Source organism: Sturnira hondurensis, unplaced genomic scaffold, assembly GCF_014824575.4.
Source record: "Sturnira hondurensis isolate 20B ecotype Veracruz unplaced genomic scaffold, ASM1482457v3 Scaffold0017746, whole genome shotgun sequence".
NCBI lineage: Eukaryota > Metazoa > Chordata > Mammalia > Chiroptera > Phyllostomidae > Sturnira > Sturnira hondurensis.
This window is the reverse complement of record NW_028090377.1, coordinates 1,353,201-1,378,585: the sequence shown is the minus strand read 5'-3', so window position 1 is coordinate 1,378,585 and position 25,385 is coordinate 1,353,201. Positions and strand designations below refer to the sequence as shown.

Genomic DNA, 25,385 nt, shown 5'->3' with positions numbered 1-25,385 from the left:
TCCCATTCTATTACATGAAAATTACATTCCTTCAAAATATTGATTTTTTTATTCAGGCAAATGTAATTTGGTATTTGTAAAAGTAAGAACTAACATTAACCTGGCTGGTGTGGTTCAGTGGATTGAGGGCTGGCCTGCGAACCAAAGGGTTGCCAGTTCGAATCCTAGTCAGGGCACATGCCTGAGTTGTGGGCCAGATCCCTAGTAGGGGCTGTGCAAGAGGCAACCACACATTGATGTTTCTCTCCCTCTCTTTCTCCCTCCTTTCCCCTCTCTGAAAATAAATATTAAAAAAAACAAAAAAACCTAACTGCCTAAACTGGGTAAATCTACATGGTTTGATCCTTTTCCCCTAAGAATACAATAAATACCTAAAAAAAAAAAGAAAAAAAAGAAACTGCGTATTCACCCCAAACCTTACAAAAATTTATTCAACATTATCAGCAAATCCAAATAAAAATCTTTTAAATTAGTGGTTCTCGATCCTAGCTACACATCTGAACTACCTGGGAACTTAAAAAAAAACAAAAAACAAAAAAACCCCACTGGTCTTGCCCACCAAAAATTCTAACTTGTAACCAAGGCTAAGAATCACTGTCTTAAATAATGCCACTACATATATCTTATGTATCACCAACTTAAACATCTGATGTTGTAGTACATATCACTATGATTACCTAATAGTTAAATAATCACAGAAACTCTAATTATCAAGTTACTTTCATACTCAACCCTCAATCACTGACTTTTAAAAAATATTTTATTTATTTCTTTTTTTAGACAGAGGGAGGGTAGGAGAAAGAGAGGGAGAGAAACATCAATGTGTGGTTGCCTCTCACATGGACCCCGCTGGGGACCTGGCTTGCAACCCAGGCATGAGCCCCGACTGAGAATCGAACTGGCGACCCCTGGTTCACAGACCCATGCTCACTCCACTGAGCCACACCAGCCAGGGCTATCATTCATTTTCTGACAGATATTTATTATGCCCAGTATGTGTTAAAGTTACTTAGAACAGTATTAAGGATGAAGATGACCCATTTTATCAAAGCTCTGCCCCGTTACTAAGAAAAAGGGGCACAAACTAAATACAAGTTAGCATTTACTCCCAACATCAGGCTTTTAGAAGATTTTCCTATAGGTCTGGTTGTGACCTTCTCACCTGAAATTCTCCTGACAAGACTCTGCGAGTGTAGATGTTGCTGGTATAAGGTTCAATGGATTCATTATTTCCCAGAATCTGAGCAGTAGAAGCAGTAGGCATCGGGGCAATAAGTAAACTGTTTCTTATGCCATACCTAAAGAAAAGGAGATTTAAGGTGGTGGTCCTAAAGCTATACTCTGCAGGAAGGCAGTCATTTTAAGTCATTGTAGTTAATGTACCTACTATAACATAATACATACATTAGACTCACATAGGGATTTTTAAATGTAACCCCTACTGGTCTGCAACTCCACAGAATGGGTGGTACAGCTCACCCCTTTCCTAAATTCCTCATAAGCAGAATTAGCACAAATTCTATTACTGGCGATCTCTATTATGCCATGCCTTAGGCGACTGGCACTGTGGCACTCAGAATCGAAGTACTTAATATACTATCCTGCCTAAGAAAACACTCAAATAGCTGTTGGAGTGTCCCCATTATCCTGAATAGGACAATGAAGAGTGAAAATTATGATCCAAGTATATTCCTGACTTCCTCTATTACCTCTTCAATTACCAGTTCCTAGAAGCATGTTAGTATCTTTTGACTCAGTGCCAAGAGAGTGCTCAAGGAAGAATATAGTATCTGAACCCTGAGAAAACTTCAACCTGAGTTCAACTCATCCTTCAAAGTTCAGCCTAAGAGATACCTACTCTAGAACATCTTTCCTGACTGGGCAGAAAACACTTCAGTGTCAAATACAAATACTTGTCTACAAACATATTCCATGACCTGTACCTCTGTACATCCTTAAACTATTTGTGTTAAATGTCTTACTTTACTTAGTTTTAAGTTTCGCAAACCCAAAGAGTTTGTCTTTCCTACATAACACACATCTGGATTATACAGTGCCTGGTACAGAGCTTCATATTCTAATGGAATCTGTACAAATAGGTTCTTACCGTCTCCCTAATTGTGAGACATCGATCAAACCACAAACTATCTCAGACAGGAAAATATTTGAAAAGCCATATATACAATATAGCCAAACTGTTAAAAACACTAGGCAGAACTGCAAGTACTAAGAGATAAGACCTCTAAAATATCAAGATTGGTCACATTTATACAACAAAAATGTACATGTGCATCTATCTACAAGTGCAGTGAAAAAAATCTAGAAAAATATATACCATTAACAGTGGTTATCTCCGGAAAAAAGAGTAAGTTGGTTTTTTGTTTGTTTAATGGGACAAATGGTTGGCTGAAGAGGTATAAAGAAGAGCTTATACCTATTTCTGTATTTGAACTTTATTAACAATGAATATGCATTCATGTATTAACAATGAATTTTTAAAAGTTGTATGTAAAAATACATAAACTATAGTATTCTGAGGGAAAAATAAAATAAAACAAATGACAGGTCCATTTTTGTAAAAGTTGTATTTGCATATAAATACACACATGCACACATGCTCAGAAGTCTAAAGGATTATGGATGAAAAAAACGCAAACAGGTTTTTTGGGGAAGGTAGTACTGGCATAATTTTCATTTTTTTCCCTTTCCACACATAGGCTTTTCTAAATTTTTGAACATGTACTGAGTAATAAAAATTTTTTTAAGGCAAATGGGTATTTTTTAAAGAACATTTTAAAGTCACTGCTTCTTTCTTCAAATTAAAACTTTGCAAGTGTATTAACCCAGATGACAGACTCATAACAACAGAACATAACAACTTTTTTCATTATTTACTCAGCAAAACATTCTGCCTGCCCTCAAATCTCTTATGTTAATTAGTTTGAAGGACCTATAAAGACTCAATTTTTGCATTTTTCTTTCACACAGTTTAATCCATTACCCTCCAAAAGCTCTTCGAAGATCTCCTATGCCTATGACAATCAATTCAACAAGTCATTTGTGTGCCTAATGTAGTTAAGCAATAAATAAAAGTGAACATATTTTAAAAGCAAGCACTGATAGGAATATGAAGATTCGATGAGAAAAAGAATTACCTAACCTAGGTAGTTAAGCCTCTAAAATACAAGTGGCAAACGCAAGGCCTGTGGGCCAAATCTGGCCCTCTACCTTGTTTTATCCAGCCCAGTTCCTTGTTTCTACCCGGGAGCAGTGCCAAGCTCTCGCTTAACTATTAAGGAGTAGTTACATTTACACAATCCTGAAGTTACATTCGGCCCTTTGAAAGCAACTGTGAGGCTGATGTGGCCCCCAGTGAAAATGATTTTGACACCCTTACTCTAAAACAAGATTGACTGATAATACCTACCATGTACTGAAATGCTTTCCTATGCCAAGCAATTTTCAGGTTACTATACATGAATTATATTATGAAGTATTTAAAAAAATATTTCTGCAGACAGATCATTTTAGGCCCACATAAAGAAGAAAAAAATAGTTTCAGCAATTAAAATAACAGCTAACCACTGACGAAGCAGAATGAAAACCTGAATTCTTACTTCAAAGCCACTTAACATGTTTTACTTACTTTGCAATCTTCTCCTTGAGGAGTTTCCAGTCCCACAGGTCTGTGGGAGTAATATTCCACATATCATACTGAAGGATCTAAGGAATAAACAAATCAACTAATGATAAATCAATCTATGACAATTTAAAACTATGGCAAAAACCAAACAAAGACTAATTGTATATCCTGCCCCCCCACCACTGCCCCACAAATCCCAAAACTCTGTCTTTTACTAGAACTGTGTCAAGAATACGAAGTCCAGAGATTTCTCCTAGACAGTGTCCATGAAGTCATATTGATCAGAAGCAGGGTTAAGAAAACTGGTTGAGGTTTACCTCTTCCCCATGATGCAGCTGAGCCCGCTCAGAAGACCTGTGTATCTACAAACCAGGAAATCCTAATATTCATGAAAGTGTGTTGCTGAGATGCATTCTCTTTCTACAGTAAAAGCTTTGCTCTAACCTCATCTTTCTTAATTGCCATGATCTGGTCCTTTATTTACTCAGCTAACAAACACCTATTTCTATATAATACATTAGATTTCCTAAATATCAAGAAGGTCAGAACTAAAAATAACACCTCATTTTACGTGGAATAGAATCACACAACTGATAATAAAGACAGTGTAGAGGGCAGAATTCTATTACAGCTCCCAAATTCTCACCCCCTGAAACAGGCCATGTATAATCTATTCTGTGTATTGGACCTGGAAATATGATGGCACTCACACAATTAAGGGTGCAAATCACTCAATTCTGAGTTTAAAAAAGAGATTATCCTTGGGTGGACCTGACATGTCAAATGAAAACCCTCAAAAGAATGCTTAATTTAAGCCCTTCTTGAAATGAAGGACTCTCCCTCCAACTGGCTTCGAAGATACCATAAGTTCTAGAACTGCAAGGAAATGAATTCTGCCAACAAGCAAGTGAACTTGGGGCAGCACCCTGACCCTCAAACAGCATCACAGCCTCTACTGACACCCTGACTGTACCCTTGTGAGACCCAGAAAAGACAATTCAACGAAGCCAAGCCTACACACCCGATCCATGAAAACTGAGATAATCAATGTATGCTGATGTCTTTAAATTTCATTTCTTTAAATGTATTTTTAATTAAAGTTGACATAGAATATTATTTTAGTTTCAGATGTACGACATAGTGACTAGACATTTATATAATTAATTCATGCCCCAATAATACCCTAATACCCACCTGACACCATCTATAGTTATTACATTATTGACTATATTCCCTATGGTATACTTTATATCCTGGTATTTTATAACTTCTTACCCCCTTCACCTTTTCAACAATCCCCCAACTCCACTCCCATCTAATGTTCTCTTCTAGTCCTCTGCCCATTTTTTAAATCAATATATTCTTTGTATATTTTAGTTTTTTCATTTGTTCATTTGTTTTTAGATTCTACATGTAAGTGAAATCACATGGTATTTCTTTATTTCACTTGGCATAATATTCTCTAGGTCCATCCATGTTTTCACAAATGGTAAAATTTTATTCTTATTCATAGCCAAGTAACATTCCATTGCATATATGTACCACATCTTTATCCATTCACCTATTGACACTGAGGTTGTTTCCCTATTTTTACTATTATAAATAACACTGTAATGAACACAGGGGTATACACATCTTTTCAAAAGTGTTTTGGATTTCTTCAGGTAAATACCCAGAAGTGGAATTGCTGGGTCATATAATAGTTCTATTTTTAATTTTTTGAGAAAACTGCATACTGTTTTCCATAATGTCTGCACCAAATTATAATCCCAAAAATGCACAAGAGCTTCCTTTTCTCCATATCCTCACCAACACTAATTGTTGGTTTATTGATGATAACCATTCTGACTGGTGGTATGAGGTGATCTCGTGGTGGTTTTGATCTGCTTTCCTCTGATGATTAGTGATGTTGAGCTTCTTTTCATATGACTGTTGGCCATCATACTCTCTTGGGAGAAATTTTAAAGACATTCAGGTCCTATGTCCATTTTTAAATCACAGTTTGGGGTTTTTTTGGTATTAAGTTGTATAGGCTCCTTATATATTTTAAATATTAACCCCCTTACCAGATGTTTCATTGGCAAACATCTTCTGCCATTCAGTAGGATTTCTTTTTGTTTTGATGGTTTTCTTTGCTGTGCAAAAACTGTTTGTCTGATATATTCCCATTTGTTCATTCTTGTTTGTTTCCCTTGCCTGGGAAGACAAATCCAAAAAACTTCTGCAAAGAGCAATATCAGAGTTTACTGTCTATGTTTTCTTCTGTAGGTTTTATGGTTTCAGTTATTACATTTAAGTCTTTAATCCACTGACTCAATTTCATTAAGTTATTAGTCTGTTGAGATTTTTTCTTCTTGATTCAGCCTTGGAAGATTGTATGTCTCCAGAAATATATGCATTTCTTTCAGGTTGTTCAATTTGTTGCTCAACAATATAATTGTTCATAGTATTTCTTTATAATCCTTTGCATTTCTGTGGTGTCAGTTTCCACTTCCCTTTCATTTCTGATTTTATATATTTGGGTCCTCTCTCCTTTTTAAAAGAATGAGTTTTGTTAAATGTTACCAATTTCATTTATCCTTTCAACACACTAGCTCTTGGTTTCATTGATCTTTTGTATTGTTTTTTTAGGATATATTTCTATTTTCTTCCTTCTACTCGCTTTGGGATTTGTTTGACCTTTTAATAGTTACTTTAGGTGTAAGGTTATATTACTTACTTGAGATTTTTCTTGTTTCTTGAGGCAGGCCTGTATTGCTATGAACTTCCCTCTTAGAACTGCTTCAGCTGTATCCCATAAATTTTGGGTGGTCATACTTTTATTTCCATTTGTTATATGGTATCTTTTCATTTCTTCCTTGATCTTATTGTTAACCTATTCATTTTTAGTAGCATCTTTTCTATGTGTTATGTTTTTCGGTTTTCTTCTTGTAACTGATTTCTTTCCTATCATTGTAATCAAAGATGCTTAACATGAATTCTATTTTTAATTTTTTGATACATTCTGTGGCCTAACACTTGTGGTCTATCCTGGAAAATATTCCATGTGAACTTAAAAGAATATATATCCTGCTTCTTTGAAGTATTCTAAAAATATCAATTAAATCCATCTGGTCTGATGTGTCATTTAAGGCCTCAGCCTCTTACGGCCCTTTGTCTTTCTTGGCAATCTCCACTGGTTTTTACAACCAGATATTATAGGTAGTTCTTTTCCTGGCACCGATACTCTGGTTCAGGGAGCTGGGTGTTGAACTGGGATTACTCAGTGGAGGATCTCTGCAGATGAGACATCCCTTCCAATTCTCAATTGCCACACTGTGACTATGGGACCTGCTCAGCCCACATGTAAGCTCTTCCTACCAGTCTCGAGTTGTCTTCTTCTTTATGTTCTTAGTTATCAAAATTTTGTTCAGCTAGTCTTCAGGTGGTTCTCAGTGATGGTTATTCTATAATTCAGTGGGAATTTTGATATGATCGTGGTGGGAGCCAAGCAGTTTACATACTCTGCCATTTTGATCCAGGCATAGCCTTCCTTGAATATATGTTGTTTTAATTCACTTAATTTAGAATTAGAAAACTAATATTGATAGCTTTCTTTAGTCATTTAAGCAATGACTAGTTTTAAAACAGAATACCTGTTTTATTTAAGAGGAAAACATTGCATTAGTCTCTGATGGCTGGTTTTACAAATTACCACAATTTGGTGGATTAAAATGAAATTTTATTTTCTCATAGTTCTGGAGGCCAGAAGCCTAAAATAATATTTTGGGAGAGCCACATTCCTCCCTGAGGTTCTAGAGGAGATTATGTTCTTTGCCTCTTTCAACTTCTAGTGGCTAACAGCATCCCTGGGTTATAGTTGTATCACTCCAATTTCAACATCCAAGGTCATGTTGCCTCCTCTTCCTCTCTGTGTCTCTTATAAGGACAATGTCACTGGATTTAGGACCTATCTAGAAAATCCAAAATAATCTCATCTCAAAATCTTTAATTATATCTACAAAGATCCCTTTAAACCAACTTTCACAGGTTCTAGGAATTAGGATATAAGCTTATCTTTTGGAGGGCTACCATTCAGCCCACTACAGGAACTCTTACGCAAAACGAAGTTTTATCCAACACAGCCAGCACATTCTAGCCATGCACTCACATACCACACACACTTGCAGGCCATGCCAGGCTGCAGCCGAAGCCACCGTGTCCCATTGGTTCCCAATGTGGCTGGCTTGCCTCCTTGTAGCCAGGAGCATGACAGAGGGTAGGCAGTAAGTGGACAGGGAACTGCAGGAGGAGGGTTCAGCAGACAGAGGGGACTCCCAGTGGAGGATGGGGCAAACACACAGGCCATGTCCAGCAGTGCTCAGGGAGGGAGGCCCACAAAATGAAAAAAGGAAGAAAAAAGTTAACCATATACTTACTCCTTTGCTGACCGGAGAGCCCTCGTAGGTTTCATATGGGCCATGTTCCTTGGCCAGATCACAGCTGGCTTCCAAGGCTCCATAATAAATGGTTTCAAAGATCTGTTTATTCAATAACTGGGCCTCTGGACTCTCAAAGGGGTACCTCATTAGAATAAAAGCATCTGCCAGACCTTGTACCCCAATTCCAATGGGGCGATGGCGTTTATTTGATAAGTATGCCTTTGTGCCAATAGGTTTAGAGAAGAAAGAGACATTACTAAACAGAAATAGCAACATTCTATACCAAATGACACACACTCTTTTTATCTCAGCTTTCTCACACAATTCCATAACTATAACTATTTCAATAGTGACTGGCAAGCAGACTGTCATAAACTCCCTCCACCATGGATTTTAATGATTTCCAATAAGCAGAGATATCCATTCATACCTCTGGGACAGGGTAGTAATTAATATCAATAATTTTATTCAAGTTTCGGACAACGACTTTGGTGACTTCAGCCAACTTCTTAAAGTCGTATGTATGTTCTGCTGTGACATACATATTCAGGGCCAGGGAGGCCAAGTTACAAACTGCAACCTGGAATGAAAAGACAAAGGGTCAATAATCACTAAATTTTTATTTCTTCCCTGGGTAGATAACACTATCGTAAGTCTCTAACACTTTCTGACAGTGTTATAATAGAAGCAAGATCTATCCTTTGCATCCTATCATTTTCATGCTATTTTCCTTTCAGAAACCTACACAGGCTTCCTACCTGTGACACATCCTAGCTTTCACCCAATTCCTTTCCCTTGGTTAGAGCTATCTCTCCTACACCAAGGGTGTCAAATTCATTTTCACCAGGGGCCACATCAGCCTCACGGTTACCTTCAAAAGGCCAAATGCAATTTCAACTCCTTAACTGTTAAGAAGTGGTTACATCTATACAGTCCTAAAATTACTTTGGCCCTTTGAAGGCAACAGTGAGGCTGAAGTGGCCCCCAGTGAAAACGAGTTTGACACCCTGCCTTATACCAAACCTTAATGTATTTACTCCATGAAAACAAACTTACTTGACACTGCATAAAACCAAACACTACCCCTGATCTGTCATACAAGCTATATTTCCTGAATTAAAGCTTTTCCAAACAGTTAAAAAAAAAAAAAGACACTAAATCTATATCCCATTTCTGGCCTTGCCTCTTCTGTGAACCACCTTAAAGATTTGAGATTAGAAATTTGTCTCACCACTTCTAGCTGAGGCGGAGGCGTAGGTAGATATGCGTTTCTTCTTCGCAGAACCAAAAGACCAACAACAACAAATTTAAAAACAAAAAACAACCAGAACTGCCAGAAAAATCAAACTGTATGGAAGTCTAATAACCAAGGAGTTGAAGAAGAAACATTCATCCAGACTGGTAGGGGGGGTGAAGACCAGAAGCCAGGGTGGAGAGGATGTGGCAAGGCAAGATGGCAGCTGGAGGATGGGGTGTTCCCACATTCACGTGCAGATAAGCCGGGATGAACAACTGGAGAGCTAGACAGGGCACACAACCCAGGGTTCCAGCAGAGGGAAATAAAGCCTCAAAATCTCTGGTGAAAAAACCTGTGGGGGTTGCAGCATCAGGAGAAACTCCTATCGTCAAAGGAGAGTTAGCTGGAGAGACCCACAAGGTCCCAGAATGTACATAAATCCACCCACCTGGGAATCAGCACCAGAAGGGCCCAATTTTCTTGTAGGTTGTGGGGGAAGTGACTGAAAGCAAGGTGAGAGCTGAGCAAGCAGCACTGTTTCCTCTCTGACTGCTCTCCAACATACAGAGTCACAACGCAGCAATGTGGGTGGTCCTGCCTTGGTGAATACCTAAGGCTCTGCCCCTTACAACATAACAGGAGCACTGAGACAAAGAAATATGGTCCAAATGAAAGAACAGATCAAAACTCCCCAAAACAATTAAGCAACAAACAGAGAGCCAACTATCAGATGCAGAGTTTGAAACACTGGTAATCAGGATGCTAACAGAAATGACTGAGTACAGACACAAAATAAAGGAAGAAGTGAAGGCTATGCAACATGAAATAAAGAACCAAGAGTGAAGCGAAGGAAACCGGGACTCAAATCAACAATTTGGAACAGAAGGAAGAAATAAACATTCAATCAGAACAGAATGAAAAAACAAGAATTCAAAATAATGAGGAGAGGCTTAGGAAACTCCCGGACAACTTTAAACGTTCTAAAATCTGAATCATAGGGGTGCCAAAAGGAGAAAAGGAAGAGGAAGAAGCTCAGAGAGTCCCAAAGAAACTGGACCCAAGGAGGAACACACCAAGGCACATCATAATTACATTACTCAAGATTAAAGATAAGAGAATCTTAAAAGCAGCAAGACAAAAGGAGAGTTATCTACAAAGGAGTTCCCATAAGATTATCAGCTGATTTCTCAAAAAAAAAAAAAAAAAAAAAAAAAAAAAAAAAGCCTTACAGGCAAGAAGGGGCTAGAAAGAAGTATTCAAAATCATGAAAGGCAAGGACCTACATCCAAGATTACTTTATCCAAGAATGGAATGGCAGATAAAGTGTTTCCCAGATAAGGTCAAGTTAAAGGAGTTCATCATCACCAAGCCCTTATTATATAAAATGTTCAAAGGATTTATCTAAGAAAAATATGATCAAAACTATGAACAGTAAAATGACAACAAACTCACAACTATCAACAACTGAACCTAAAACCAAAAACAGACTAAGCAAACAACTAGAATAGGAATAGAATCACAGAAATGGAGATCATATGGAGGGTTACCAGTGGGAAGGGGGAGAGGGGAGAATGGAGGAAAAGGTATAGGGAATAAGAAGCATAACTGGTATGTACAAAATAGTCAGGGGGAGGTTAAGAATAGTATAGAAAATGGAGAAGCCAAAGAACTTACATGTATGACCTATGGACATGAAGTAAGGGAGGGGAGTGCTGGTGGGAGGGATTGTGCAGGGTGGACAGGGATAAAGGGGAGAAAAAAATGGGACAACTATAATAGCATAATCAATAAAACATACTTAAAAAAGAAAAAAACAAATTTGTCTCACCATTTATTGAAAGGATTCTCTGTAAGTTTACATACTTTTAACTGAATGAGCATCCTAACACATTTTTGTATTTGTCCTAAACTACCATGACTACATACTAGTATTTTTCTCAAGTAAAGGTTATTACAACAATATTTATGTAAGAAACAGCTGATAATTTTCTACATGGCTCAGACTAAAAGATATTCAAGGACACATGTAATACTCCTTCTTTCCTTTGTAATTTGTCTATTTCAGTGCCCTTCTGTTTACCAATAAGCTAGTAAAATTCCCTTTCCCCATCTCAAGTGAAGTCAAGTGAGGGATTCACAAACAATAACTTCACTTCCTAAGATTCACGTCTCAGTACTCGATTCAGGCAGAAGTTCTTCTACCTACCTCATCTTTGCTAGTATACTCTACTATTTCTGTGCACAGGTTGCTGCATTTGATCGTTCCCAGGTTCTGCTGGTTACTCTTCCGATTACAGGAATCTTTGTAAAGCATGTATGGGGTGCCTGTCTCTGTCTGAGACTCAATGATGGCATACCAAAGCTGTTGAGCCTTTACAACTCTGCGGACACGGCCCTGTTTCTCATAACTGAAAGACAAAGCTAATATTATTTTAATATTCCCTAAGACCATTTACTACATGAAATACATGAAGGAAAAACCTTACAATATAATATTATAAAAACTCAAATTTTTTACTAAGTTTTTCTAAGGAAAAAAAAGGAATATGATATTATTAATTTTACTCTCACTAAAGCCAGATTTCCATCACCTCAGCCTTAGAAGAAAACCCAGAAGCTTCAAATCCCTTCAAATACACCCAATTTCACTAAATCAAAAATACCTTCCACAATATAAAGGAAGAAAATCCAAAGTAGTCAAATTGTGCTATTATGCTAGAGTAGTGCTGTTGTGCTATTACTTAATGAACTATTGACATGTACTGTCCTACTTTATCTTGATCCTTTCTTTAAAGCATAACTTATTTTACCAAAAGTAGTATATGACAAAGCAAAATAATAACCCTGATAACTCTTTACCTTCATTTTTAAAAGCATCAGTTGAAAAACTCACACCTGGCTGGTGTGGTTCAGTGAACTGAGTGCTGGCCTGTGAACTGAAAAGTCACCGGTTTAATCCCCAGTCAGGGTACATGCCTAGGTTGTGGGCTAGGTCCCCAGTTGGGAGCATGTGAGAGGCAACCAAACTATTTATCTCTCACATCTCAATGTTTCTCTCCCTCCTGTCCCTTTTTTCTAAACATAAATAAATAAAAATCTTTAAAAAATAAAAAGAAAAACAAAAACTCAAGAAAAAATGTACACGTCCCAAAGTTGTTTTTGTTTTTTTTTAAAGATTTCATTTACTTTTTTTAGAGAGAGGGAAAGGGAGGGAGAAAGAGGGAGAGAAACGTCAATGTGCAAGAGATACATCCATCAGTTGCCTCTCACATGACCCAACTGAGGACCTGGCCGGAGCCAAGGCATGCGCCTTGACTGGGAATTGAACCAGCAACCTTCTAGTTCTCAGGCCAGCATTCAATTCACTGAGCCACATCAACCAGGGCTCAAAGTTTTAAGAAAAAAGACAAAAAAAATTTTTTTGTTAAAGATTCAGGAAGAAAACCAGACCAAAATACAATTATTAATCACACTGACTCCTACATGCTTCAAAATTCCTAGAAACTGACTAATGAATGATACAGTTTTGAAATGTGCATCCTCCAAATAAGAGAACATTATTATTTTGATACTTTTACCATACCTTTCATACAGCTTCTCAAACTCCTCTCCCCAAACCTCGTCCAGACCAGGACACTCATTTGGACACATCAAAGACCAGTCCTACAAAGGGAAGAATAGTACCACTCAGGAGAAACTTTAAATAACCAACCATACATAACCCATGCAGAGGTGTCCGACCTTTTGGCATCTCTGGGCCACACTGGAGGAAGAGTTGTCTTGGGCCACACATTAAATACACAAACACTAACAAAAACTGATGAACAAAAACAAAAGTTTTAAATAAGTTTACAGTTCTGTGTTGTGCCACATTCATAGCCATCCTGGGCCACATGCAGCCCATGGATTGGACAACCCAGGGGACAGGGGACCCTCCATAGACTGTCTTAGAAATCTGCTGAAGGAATAATCATTTTAGGCTCAGGCCTAAACATCAAGTTCTGCCTGTTTGTATATGACAGACAATATCTATTTGGGAGAAGAAAAATCAAAAAAGCAGGAATAGCATCTCTTAACTTACTCAAAATGCCCTCCATAGCAAAACACATAGATGGACTTTCCCTAAGCATGACTTAAGGTGACTGAAGAGAAAAAGCTTATGTGAATCGAGTTGCTATTACTAATAGGTACCTATCTCTCACCTGATTAGTCTCCACTCGTTTCATGAAGAGATCCGGAATCCAAAGGGCAAAGAAAAGGTCCCTGGCACGCTGCTCTTCCTTTCCTGTGTTCTTCTTTAAATCAAGAAACTCAAAGATGTCCGAATGCCAAGGCTCCAGGTAAATAGCAAACGCTCCAGGTCGCTAATAGTAAAGAATCATCATTCTGTTCAGAATCAGAATGAAACAAAGAAACCTCCCATTTTCCAAAGCACTTTTAATAATATCTCCCTGGATCTTCTCTATAATTAATTAATTAAATGGGATAATACAAATAAAAGTACTATAAAAATATAAAGTAGTACCATTTTCTTACAAATCTAGGAGTAAAAATGAGGATTTGACAAAAAGAAAATGTGAAAAAAGAAAGATTAAATAATGTGTTCAGTGACACAGTGAACTAGAGACGGAGCTTCTTCAGTTGTCACGCAGCTCACTTTACACTATACGACATGTAGAAAGCCCAAAGAAAATCACTTGAACTTTGACAATAAAAGGTTGTGTGCTTACTAAAGTCAAAAGGTGAAATGTCTTATCAAGGTCCCCATAGATTTTTTTAAGTACTCCAGAGAGAAGGTCATAAACTAAGAGATTAGTATGCCTACATGTCCATGAGGCAGGCCCAACTTGTAAGCTAGCCTACTGATAATATTAAATAAACAACTCAATCCTCTCAACTTTACTTTTCCCTCTATAAAACAGGCAGAGTTTTATTTTTTTAAAGAAAAGTTAGAAGACATATGACAATTTTTTCGAGATCAGATATTAGTGTTACTACTTTAGAAATTCTTTGCAAATATGTAAAAAAAGCTGTCGACTAGATCACTGACTGCCTACAGCCAGTATGTATGGGTGGGAAGGATGAGGCGGTTCATATAAAGACGCATGAGCCATCAGGGAGATGCAAATTAAAACCACAATGAGATATTTCACACTGGTCAAAATGGCAATCATTAATAAACCAACAGATGTGAAACGTTGGGCACTGTGCTCTGAGGAAGCGCCATGGGCCATGGCCAGGCACCTTGTCCGGCTTTCTGTCTTGCCCGCCCTTTCCTTCTCTTGCCCAGCACAATGTCCGGCCGTAGCAGACTGAGATCTCCAATTGTACCCATATGTGTGAAAGGATGTTAGTAAGGCTGCTCAGGGGAACACCTAGCCCATCTTTTGAGGTACAGAGTGAACAGCCAACAGTATTCCAGCATATATGAAGGTTGGAGACCAAAACTGTAGAGGACATTGGAAAAATCAAACAGTATGGAGACTGCTTTGGGACGATGAGGTCCCTAGGACCAGTGCAGGGATCAGGGTGGCTGCAGCCCCAGGCCTGGGGCCTGCTGGGCTTGCCATAAGATTCTTGGAAGAGAGCCAGATCAACAGGGAGGTTCGAGCAGCACCAAGATGGACCTGGATGCTTGAAGTTGATAAGGGGAACAAAGTGGCAAACACACAGGGGCAATGTGCACTTGCTGAGACTGTGGATGCTGGATGGGTCATTACTAGAGAAATTGCGGAGTCAGGTGATGCCTAGAGAAGAGAGAATAGCTGGGCCATGACAGACCCTGATTGGGATAGCCTGAAGTCTGGTTGGAAAGTTGGGCTGCGTGAGAAGCTGGGTGCTTGTTTGGAGCAGCAAGCTTGAGCAGGAGAAATTTTTCAAAAACAAAAAGGTCTCGGTGGTTCTTGAGGAAATTCTCCCACAGTGGCCACCCCTGCCTCCCCTAGATATGACCCTCCCCTCCCCCGTGCTGCAGCAGCAGAGGGCGCCTGCCTGCACCATGGCCCCAGCAGTGCATGCCCAACCCAGCTGCCACCAAAGCACAGGAGGCCACACACCCATGTCTCCTGCTACCACACACCTGCCCCCACTCGCCCACACACCCACCATCCCAGCGGTGCACACCCACACCCACACCCACTAACTCAGAGGCATATACTGGTGCCCGCCCATGGCAGCGGTCCTACCCTAATATTTATTATTTCTAATAAAATATCAGAAACAGAAATCAGGGAAAAATCCCATTTGATATAGCAACAAGAAAAATAAAGTACCTAGGAAACATACTTAACCAAAGATGTAAAAGACCTGTATTCAAAAAACTACACAACACTGAAGAAAGAAATCAAGGAAGACACAAATGGAAGCAAATGGAAGACACTCATGGATTGGAAGAATTAACATCAAAATGTCCATATGACCCAAAGCAATTTATAGATTCAATGCAATCCCTATTAGAGTACCAATGACATATTTCACAGGCATAGAACAAACATTTCAAAGATTTATATGGAACCATAAATGACTCCAAACAGCTGCAGCAATTTTGAGAAAGAAGAACAAAGTAGGAGGGATCACAATACCTGATATCAAACTGTATTATAACACTACTGTAATCAAAACAGCCTGGCACTGGCCTAAGAACAGGCACATAGACCAATGGAACAGAATAGAGAGCCCAGAAATAAGCCCAAGTCTCTATGGTCAATTAATATTTGACAAAGGGGGAAGAAGCATAAAATGGAGTAAAACCAGCCTCTTCAACAAACGGTGTTGGGAGATCGGGACAGCTACATGCAAAAAAATGAAACTTGATTGCCAAGTTAAACCAGACACAAAAATAAATTCAAGGTGGATAAAAGCAAATATAAGTTGTGACACCATAAAAGTCCTAGAGGAAACCATAGACAGGAAAATCTCAGATATTCTACACAGCAATATTTTCACCACTATGTCCCCTAGAGCAAGGGACATAAAAGAAAGAATAAACAGATGGGATTTCATCAAATTAAAAAGCTTCTGCATGGCTAAAGAAAAGAGCATTAAAATGAAAAGAGAACTAAATATATAGGAAAACATATCTGTCAATGATACCTTGGACAAGGATTTGATCTCCAAAATATATAAAGAACACACAAGACTCCACTCCAGGAAGACAAACAATGCAATTAAAAAATGGGCAAAAGACTTGAACAGACACTTCTCCTAGGAGGACATACGGAGGGCCAGAAATATATGAAAAGATGCTCAGCATCACTAATCATCAGAGAGATGCAAATTACAACCACAATGAGATACCACTTCACACCAGTCAGAATGGCCATTATAAACAACTCAACAAACAAGTCTTGGAGAGGTTGTGGAGAGAAGGGAACCCTAGTGCACTGTTGGTGGGAATGCAGACTGGTTCAGCCACTATGGAAAACAGTACAAAATTTCCTCAGAAAACTAAAAGTGGAACTGCCTTTTGACCCGGCAATTCCATTGCTGAGACTATACCCTAAGAGCCCTGAAGCACCAATCCAAAAGAACCTATGCACCCCAATGTTCACAGCATCAGAATTTACAATAGCCAAGTACTGGAAGCAACCTAAGTGCCCACAAGTAAATGAATGGATCAAAAAACTATGGTACATTTACACAATGGAATACCACACAGCAGAAGGAGCTCCTATCCTTTGCAACAGCATGGATGGAACTGGAAAGCATTACGCTAACTAAAATAAGCCAGGCGACAAGGGACAAATACCATATGACCTCACCTTTAACCAGAACCTAATCAACAAAACAAACAAGCAAGCCAAATATAACCAGAGGCATTGAAATTAAGAACAATCTGACAGCAACCAGAGGGGATGTGGGAGGAGATAATGGGGAGAAGGGTTTTCAGGAACAACTATAAAGGACACATGGACAAAAGCAAGGGGAGGTGAAAGCAGGGAAGGGAGGTGAGGAAGGTTGGGGGTGGTGGGTGTTAAATGCAGACAACTGTAATTGAACAATCAATCAATCAATCTATCAACAGACAAGTGCTGGCAAGCTTGTCGAGTAAAGGGAACCTTATTACACTGCTGGTGGGAATTCAGACTGGTGCAGACACTGTGGAAAACAGTATGGAATTTCCTCAGAAAACTAAAGATGGAATTGCCTTTTGATCCATCAATCCCACTTCTGGAATTATACACTAAAAATTCTGACTCACCAATTCAAAAGAACCTATGCACCCAATGCACATAGCAGCACAATTTACAATATCCCAGCACTGGAAACAGCCTAAGTGCCCTTCAGGAAATGAGCCGATCTAAAAACTGTGGTACATTTACACAATGGAATACCATGCAGCAGAAAGAAAGAACTCCTATCCTTCCTGACAGCATGGGTGGAACTGGAGAGTATTATGCTAAGCGAATAAGCCAGGCAGTGAAAGACAAATACCATATGGTCTCACCTATAAAATGAAACCTAATCCACAAAACAAACAAATAAGCAAAATAGAACTGGAGACATGGACATAAAGAACAAACTGAAAATGTCCAGAGGGGAGGGTTATGGGGATAATGGGGGAAAGAAAGGGAAGGCGCCAGTCAAGGAACATGTATAAAGGACTCATGAACATGGATAATGTATCAGGGGGAGGGGCAGGGCATAGCCACAGGGTAAAAGGTTAAACAACTGTAACTGAACAACAATTTAAAAAAAGGAGATCATTAAAAAAAGGGTGCATGAGGAAACATTTTTGGGGTGATGAAAATGTCCTGTTATTTTGATCAGTAGAGTAATTATACAGTGTATATACATATGTCAAAACCCATCAAAGTGTATGCACTTTAAAGTACAATAAATCATACAAATTAAATGGATTTTAAAATGAAAAAAAGGCAATGTTGTTAGAAATACACAATGAATCATCTTATGATAAGCATAGACGACTAATAATTTTTAGTTCTGATTTCCAATACTTTCAAATAATAGAGCATACCTTGTTTCCACCTTGATCCACATATCGAGCTGTATTGTTATATACTCTCAGCATCGGTACAAGGCCATTGGAATTGCCATTAGTCTGAAAGAGAGACTGAGAATAAAGGCATCTGGAGGTGACAGAGGGGGAGCTCAGCAAGAAAAAGAAAACAATAGCTCAAGAGTGAACAAATTACTCTCTCCGACTCTGTAAAGTTTTACCTGCTCTCCATTTCTACCTCTGCTTTTAAAACAATGCCCAACATAAAATAAACAAATTGTTGAATACATTATAATTATATACAAAGTTATTTCATAGCATCTCTAATTTACAATGAGACATAACAATTACAAGTCAAAAGAATAAAAAATCAGGATAAATTCCACACCTTCTAAAGATTATTCCCCCCAGATTCAAAGCATTATACAGTAAGATTTATATGCAATAGATAAATCCAGACATTAAATAAGGTAAACAGATTGTCATCAATAAATGGATTCTAGAATGAAGATAAGAAAATACAGACTCCTAAGACTAGAATAAACCTCATGAAATTTCAAAAGTAATCCTCCTAACCCAAGGCAAGCCTTCAAACAGTTGAGAAAGACACGTGAGCAATGGCTCGCCCTACTACTAAGTGAAAGTTCTGTATACATCACAGCACCTCCAAAACACCACATAATGGAATGATTTTCTACTGGACTCTCCAGTTTTTTTCTATAGGATCAGATATTTTCTTCACATTACAGATGAAGAAACAAACACAGAGATGTAAATAACTTGTGCTAGGCATTTCTAATAAGTAGTTAAGACAAGATTTAAAATAGTGTCTCATCTAATATCATTTTCTTGACTCCCAAGAAATTGTGAACCAGCAGAGCTTGAATTTACATTAAAAGTGTCAATATTTAAAATTTGAATCCAGGCTCTATCATATATTAATTGGCGAATCTCTGTATATAATTTAACTTTCTAAGCTTCAGTTTCTTCACTTATAAAGTAAAAATAATAGTGCATATAGTGCCTGTACTGACAAAGTTACTGTGAGGCATAAAGTTCCTACCATGTGTCTGTAATGATATCTATCTCATAAGGTTGTAGTAAGGATTAAATGGGTAATTTATGTACGACTTTTAACAGATTTAGTCCATAGTAAACCATCTATAGATGATACCTGCTATTACTATAAATAAAACCAGAATTCTAAAATCTAATTTCAAAATATAAAATAAATCTAAACCTGAGATTAGAAGGATCCTAGAGATCATCATCTAATGATGGATGATTAAACCTCTAATAAGATGGATGAAAATGAAGCTAGAAGCAGTGAGATGACTCACTACTCACTACAAGTTACACAACCATCCAGTAATTAACAGAGACATAGGTCTCCCATGCCCTAGCATATGCTCTCTCAACCATAAAACTGGTTGCTTATGGACTTGATTCCCTCAATTCTACACATTTTTAGTCATACAACAGAAGCTTACTTACCCCAGCAATGTAGCTGCCAGTAGCTCGAATACAACTCACAGCAACACCAATTCCCCCAGCAGACTTGGAAATCAATGCACACTGCTTTAGAGTGTCATAAATGCCTTCGATACTATCATCTTTCATACTCAGAAGGAAACAGCTATGAGGGAAAGAAGTCACAACTCAGCAAGCAAATGAAGCAAAGCAGAGTCACAAAAATGACTATATATTCAAAGATACTAAGTTAGGCAAATAGAAGATTTAAAGTTTACAAAATTCCTGGGTGAAAAACAATACTTAGAAGAAAAACATACTTTCACTAGCTTTAATGCAGTAAGACATATCAACATATCATCATAATGCTGTAAAATTACCTTGCTGCCAAACCTAGATATTAAGCCTAGAAGTCTTAGAGATAAGTCTAAACTATTAGCTTACATGTTCACCAGACTGCAAACATGCCATTTTCACATCTTCTCATGCAAATTCCTGAACATCCGTAACAATGTTTTCAACAGTGTTTTCAAGAAAAATTAAACATTTAAAAAAACCCACCTATGCAATGGTCAACCAACTCTTTGATATGGCACCAAAATTCAGCTCCCTTAGTCTTTTTGAAGACAAACTCTGTATCTGTGCTTTGGATCTCATTCTGTTCCCTAACTCGGGAACCATACTCTACCAATGATCCCTTCACTACTTTGAATAATCAACCAATCAAATGGATTCTATCCATTGACTTCTTCTGCTGAATATTAACACATTCTGAGTCCTGGCTGGCGTAGCTCAGTGGATTGAGCGCGGGCCTGTGAACCAGACGATCGCGGTTCGATTCCCAGTCAGGGCACATGCCTGGGTTGCAGGCCGGTTCCTTGCAGGCTAACTCCCAGCAGGGGACGCACAAAAGGCAACCATACATTGATGTTTCTCTCCCTCTCTCCTTCCCCTCTAAAAGGTAAATAAATAAATAAATCTTTTTTTTAAAAAAGACATTCTGAAAGCTATAAATAGTAATATACTTTGTACTTATAACCAACTACCTGAAATTAAACATGATAAAGCCTTATTAAAATTCCATACCATCTCATGCATCTCTACCTTTCAGCATTTATATGTTCTATATTTTAAAAATTTGATTGGCAATTTATTTATCCTTTGCCACTTGTTTTTAATTCAACATTGTATTAGAGATTCTTTCCTACTGATACATATAACTCTAGTTTATTTTCATTGCAGTAAGGTATTCCATGGTATGAATACAACTACCATTATATTTGTCCACTTGCCTGTTGATGGACACATGGATTATTTCCAATTTGTTTGACAATCTAAACAATGCTTCTGTGAAAATTCTTGAACATATCTCCTTGTGCTAATATCTAAGTATTTCTTTCAGATATAAACCTAGGAGAGAATGGATCTCCTAGGGTCAATGGGTAGGCATATGTTCCACTTTATTAAAGAATCTCCAAAGTGAATGGTTAAGTACACTCTATCTAGCAATGTATAAGAGCTCCCTGTGTTCTACATTCTCACCAACACTTGACATTATCAGACTCAGAATTGTTATCAAACTGATGGGTAAGATGTATCTCATTATGATACTTTCATTTTCCTAATTACTATCAACATTTATCATCTCACATGTTTACTAGCCAATCAAGATACTTCATCTATGAATTATTTCTTACATCCTTTGTCCATGTTTCTATCTGGTTCTGTCTTTCTTATAATCCTGGACAGTTAACATACATTGCAAATTATCTTCTTGCAGTCTGAAACTTGTTTTTTTTCACTGTTTCTGATTCACAGTTTTCCATTTTAACGCAATTTTCCTTTGTTGTTTTGCTTACACCTATTTTAAGAAATCCTTCACTGCTCTGAGGTCATATATATTCTCCTAACAAGACACAGGTTGAGGCATTAAGAGTCATGATATCTACAACTCACTTTTTAAATTAAGTATATTTTATTGATCATGCTATTACAGTTGTCCCAATTTTTTCCCTTTGCCCCCCTCCAACCCAGTACCCCTTTCCCTCCAGCAATCCCTCCCACTTAGTTCATGTCCATGGGTGGTATGTGTAAGTTCTATGGCTTCTCCATTTCCTATGCTATTAACTTCTCCCTATTGATTTTGTTCCTACCAGTTATGCTTCTTAATCCCTGCACTATTTCCCCATCTCAGCTGATAACACTCCAAATGATCTCCATATCCATGAGTCTATTCCTGTTCTGGTTGTTGGCTTACTTTGTTTTTTTAGATTCGGTTGTTGATAGTTGTGAATTCATTGCCTTTTTAATGTTCATGGTTTTGATCTTCTTTTTCTTAAGTAAGTCCCTATAATATTTCATGTAATGATGGCTTGATGGTGATGAATTCCTTTAGTTTTACCTTGTCTGGGAAATTTTATCTTTCCTGAGAAGTTTGACCTTGTCTGGGAAGGCATTTATCTGCCTTTCCATTCTAAATTATAGCTTTGCTGGATAGAGTAATCTACGGTATAGGTCCTTGCTTTTCATCACTTTGAATACATTCTGCCAGTCACTTCTTGCCTGCAAACTTTCTTTTGAGGAATCTAGTGATAGTGTTATGTGAACTACTTTGTAGGTAACTCTTTGCTTTTCTCTGCTTTTAAGATTCTCTTTATCTTTAACCTTTGCCATTTTAATTATGATGTGTCTTGGTGTTGCCCTCTATGGGTCCAACTTGTTTAGGATTCTCTGTGCTTCCTGGACTTGTATGTCTTATTTCCTTCACCAACTTAGAGATATTTTCATTATTTTTTCAAATAAATTTTCTATTTCTTGCCCTTCCTCCTTTAACCTTCTGGAATCCCTGATTTGAATGCTGGCACATTTGGAGACGTCCCAGAGGTTCCTCAACCTATGCTCGTTTTTTTTAAAATTCTTGTTTCTTCTTTTCATTTTGGTTGAATGTTTATCTCTTCCTTATGTTCCAAATTGTCGGTTTGAATCTCAGCTTCCTCCCCTTCTGTTAGTTTCTTGTGGATTATTCTTTATTTCATTTAATGTGACCATCATTTCTTCCTTTTTTTTTGACATACTCAAAAGAGTTCTGAGCATCCTGATAAGCAGTGTTTTTGAACTCTGCACAGGCTGGCTATTTATAGGTTGGAAATCTGATAGGTTGGCTATGTCCATTTCGCTTATCTGTATTTTTTGGACCATAAGACACACCTAGGTTTTAGAGGAGGAAAATAGAAAAAAAAATTTAAAGCAAAAAATGTGGTAAAATAGTTAAGAACATAAATAACATAATATTTCACCAATGTAAAGCTACATCCAGACTACAATACACACCCCCATTTTCCTCCCAAACTTGGGAGGGAAAGTGCATTTTAGTCCAAAAACTACGGTAGTTCTTTTTCTACAATTTTGTTCTATCCTTTCATGTGGGCCATATTTCTATGTCTCCTCCATTTAGTAGCCTCCCTGTGTTTGTTTCTGTGTATTCGGCAGAGTTGCTTTTACTCCCTTAGTAGCATGACCTATGTAGAAAAAGCTGTACAGGTAATTGCCTTAGGGGGCAGAGCCTTAGGTAATTGCTAGGGTGGGGCAATGCTCTTCACTGCTTTGTGGCTGTTTGGGGTAAGCCCCAACAGGGGACAATGTGCCCCCCAGGTTCTGGCAGTTCACCTGTCGCTCTNAAGACACACCTAGGTTTTAGAGGAAGAAAATAGAAAAAAAAATTTAAAGCAAAAATGTGGTAAAATAGTTAAGAACATAAATAACATAATATTTCACCAATGTAAAGCTACATCCAGACTACAATACACACCCCCATTTTCCTCCCAAACTTGGGAGGGAAAGTGCATTTTAGTCCAAAAACTACGGTAGTTCTTTTTCTACAATTTTGTTCTATCCTTTCATGTGGGCCATATTTCTTTGTCTCCTCCATTTAGTAGCCTCCCTGTGTTTGTTTCTGTGTTTCGGCAGAGTTGCTTTTACTCCCTTAGTAGCATGACCTATGTAGAAAAAGCTGTACAGGTAATTGCCTTAGGGGGCAGAGCCTTAGGTAATTGCTAGGATGGGGCAACGCTCTTCACTGCTTTGTGGCTGTTTGGGGTAAGCCCCAACAGGGGACAATGTGCCACCCAGGTTCTGGCAGTTCACCTGTCGCTCTCCACAGTTCCAATCACTTCACCCCGTTCCCGTGTGCAACTGCTCCCCTTCTAGCTGCTGCTCAGGTAGTGAATCCCAGAGTGGGTGGGTTTATAAATGTTCTAAGACAAGCTAGTTCTTTAAACGGCAAAACCCCAGCAGTTTCTTCCACTGCCCCAACCCCTGCTGGTTTTACAGCCGGAGAGCTAATGGGGATCTCTACTCCTGGTGCTGGACCCCTTGGCTGTTAGGTTTGGCCTGGGACTAGGATCACCCCCTTCCAAGGTATCCCTCCCATCCGTTCCTCCACTGCTACCTTTCAGCACCACACTGTCTCTCCACCATTCTCTTAGACTTGGCCCAACTTACCTGTCTGAATGAACATGTCTTCTTTAAATCCTCAGTTGTTGAACTTCCACACAGCTCGATTTTCTGACAGTTCTGGGTGTTACTACTTTTGAGATCTGGTTGTAAATCTTCTACATTGTTCAAGGAGGTGAAGCATGTCTACACATACCTCCATCTTGACCAGAAGTCTCCTATAACTCACTTTCAAAGGGCTCAGCCAAAAAACAAATTTTAAGATATAAATATATGACAAAATATCAGTAATATTTTGATCTAAGCAGAAGTAGGTATATGGGTGGTATTCAATGTCCTTTTTAAAAAAATCTCTTGAATGTCTGAAAGTCATAGTAAAAATTGAAGAGGAAAATAGGTATCAGTTTTCTCTATATGCTCTTCTGAAAGATTTTACTTTCACATTTAGATTTTGTATTGTATTTCTCTATATAGCATGAAAAAAGAAACTAACTGTATTTTTCCCCATAGGATAACCAATTTCCCTAGCAATGCTTTGCTAATAAAATGTAATGACACCTCAGTTATTCAAGTTCTGATATTAGCCTGAATCTGTTTCTGAGCTCTCTGTTATGCTCCAGAGGTTTTTTGGTCTACTCCAGAGTGAATACCACACTGTTTTGATTACCATGTCTTTCCAGTAGTCTTGAAATCTGGGCTTTTTCTTCAAAACTATCTTGCTATTTATATCAGTTTCCGGTGGCTGCCCTAACAAATTATCACTAACTTGGCAGCTTATAGAAACGTTATTATCTCATAGTTCTGGAGGCCAGAAGTTGGAACATAAGTTTCTCTAGGCCAAAATCAAGAATACTTCCTGCAACCCTGGCTGGTGTAGCTTGATGGATTGAGCGTGGGCCTGCAAATCAAAGGATCACGGTTTGATTCCCAGTCAGGGCACATGCCTGGGTTGCAGGCCAGTTCCCAGCAGGGGACACATGAGAGGCAACAATACAGTGATGTTTCTCTCCCTTTCTCCTTCCCTTCCCCTCTAAAGATAAATAAATAAAATCTTTCAGGAAAAAAAAAAGAATACTTCCTGCAGAGGATTTAGTAAAGAATATATTTCTTGCCTCTTCTGGCTCTGATGAATCCTTTGCTTGTAGCCACATCAACTCTAATTTCTGCCTCCATCTTCAAGGTGCCTTTCTTTCTTCTATCTGT

General features: G+C 38.2%; 1 protein-coding gene across 1 annotated transcript in view; it reads right to left on the bottom strand.

The window, feature by feature from the left end:
• Window positions 1-25,385, bottom strand: part of RRM1 (ribonucleotide reductase catalytic subunit M1) — a 50,000-nt gene that overhangs the window by 3,102 nt on the left and 21,513 nt on the right. Inside the window, exons 8-16 of the mRNA XM_037068606.1 lie at window positions 19,755-19,896; window positions 18,279-18,362; window positions 13,504-13,665; window positions 12,885-12,964; window positions 11,508-11,709; window positions 8,495-8,644; window positions 8,062-8,283; window positions 3,647-3,723; window positions 1,163-1,298 (exon numbers count right to left, since the gene is read on the bottom strand). Coding sequence (XP_036924501.1) covers window positions 1,163-1,298; window positions 3,647-3,723; window positions 8,062-8,283; window positions 8,495-8,644; window positions 11,508-11,709; window positions 12,885-12,964; window positions 13,504-13,665; window positions 18,279-18,362; window positions 19,755-19,896 — 1,255 coding nt within the window. The remainder of the gene's footprint in view (window positions 1-1,162; window positions 1,299-3,646; window positions 3,724-8,061; window positions 8,284-8,494; window positions 8,645-11,507; window positions 11,710-12,884; window positions 12,965-13,503; window positions 13,666-18,278; window positions 18,363-19,754; window positions 19,897-25,385) is intronic.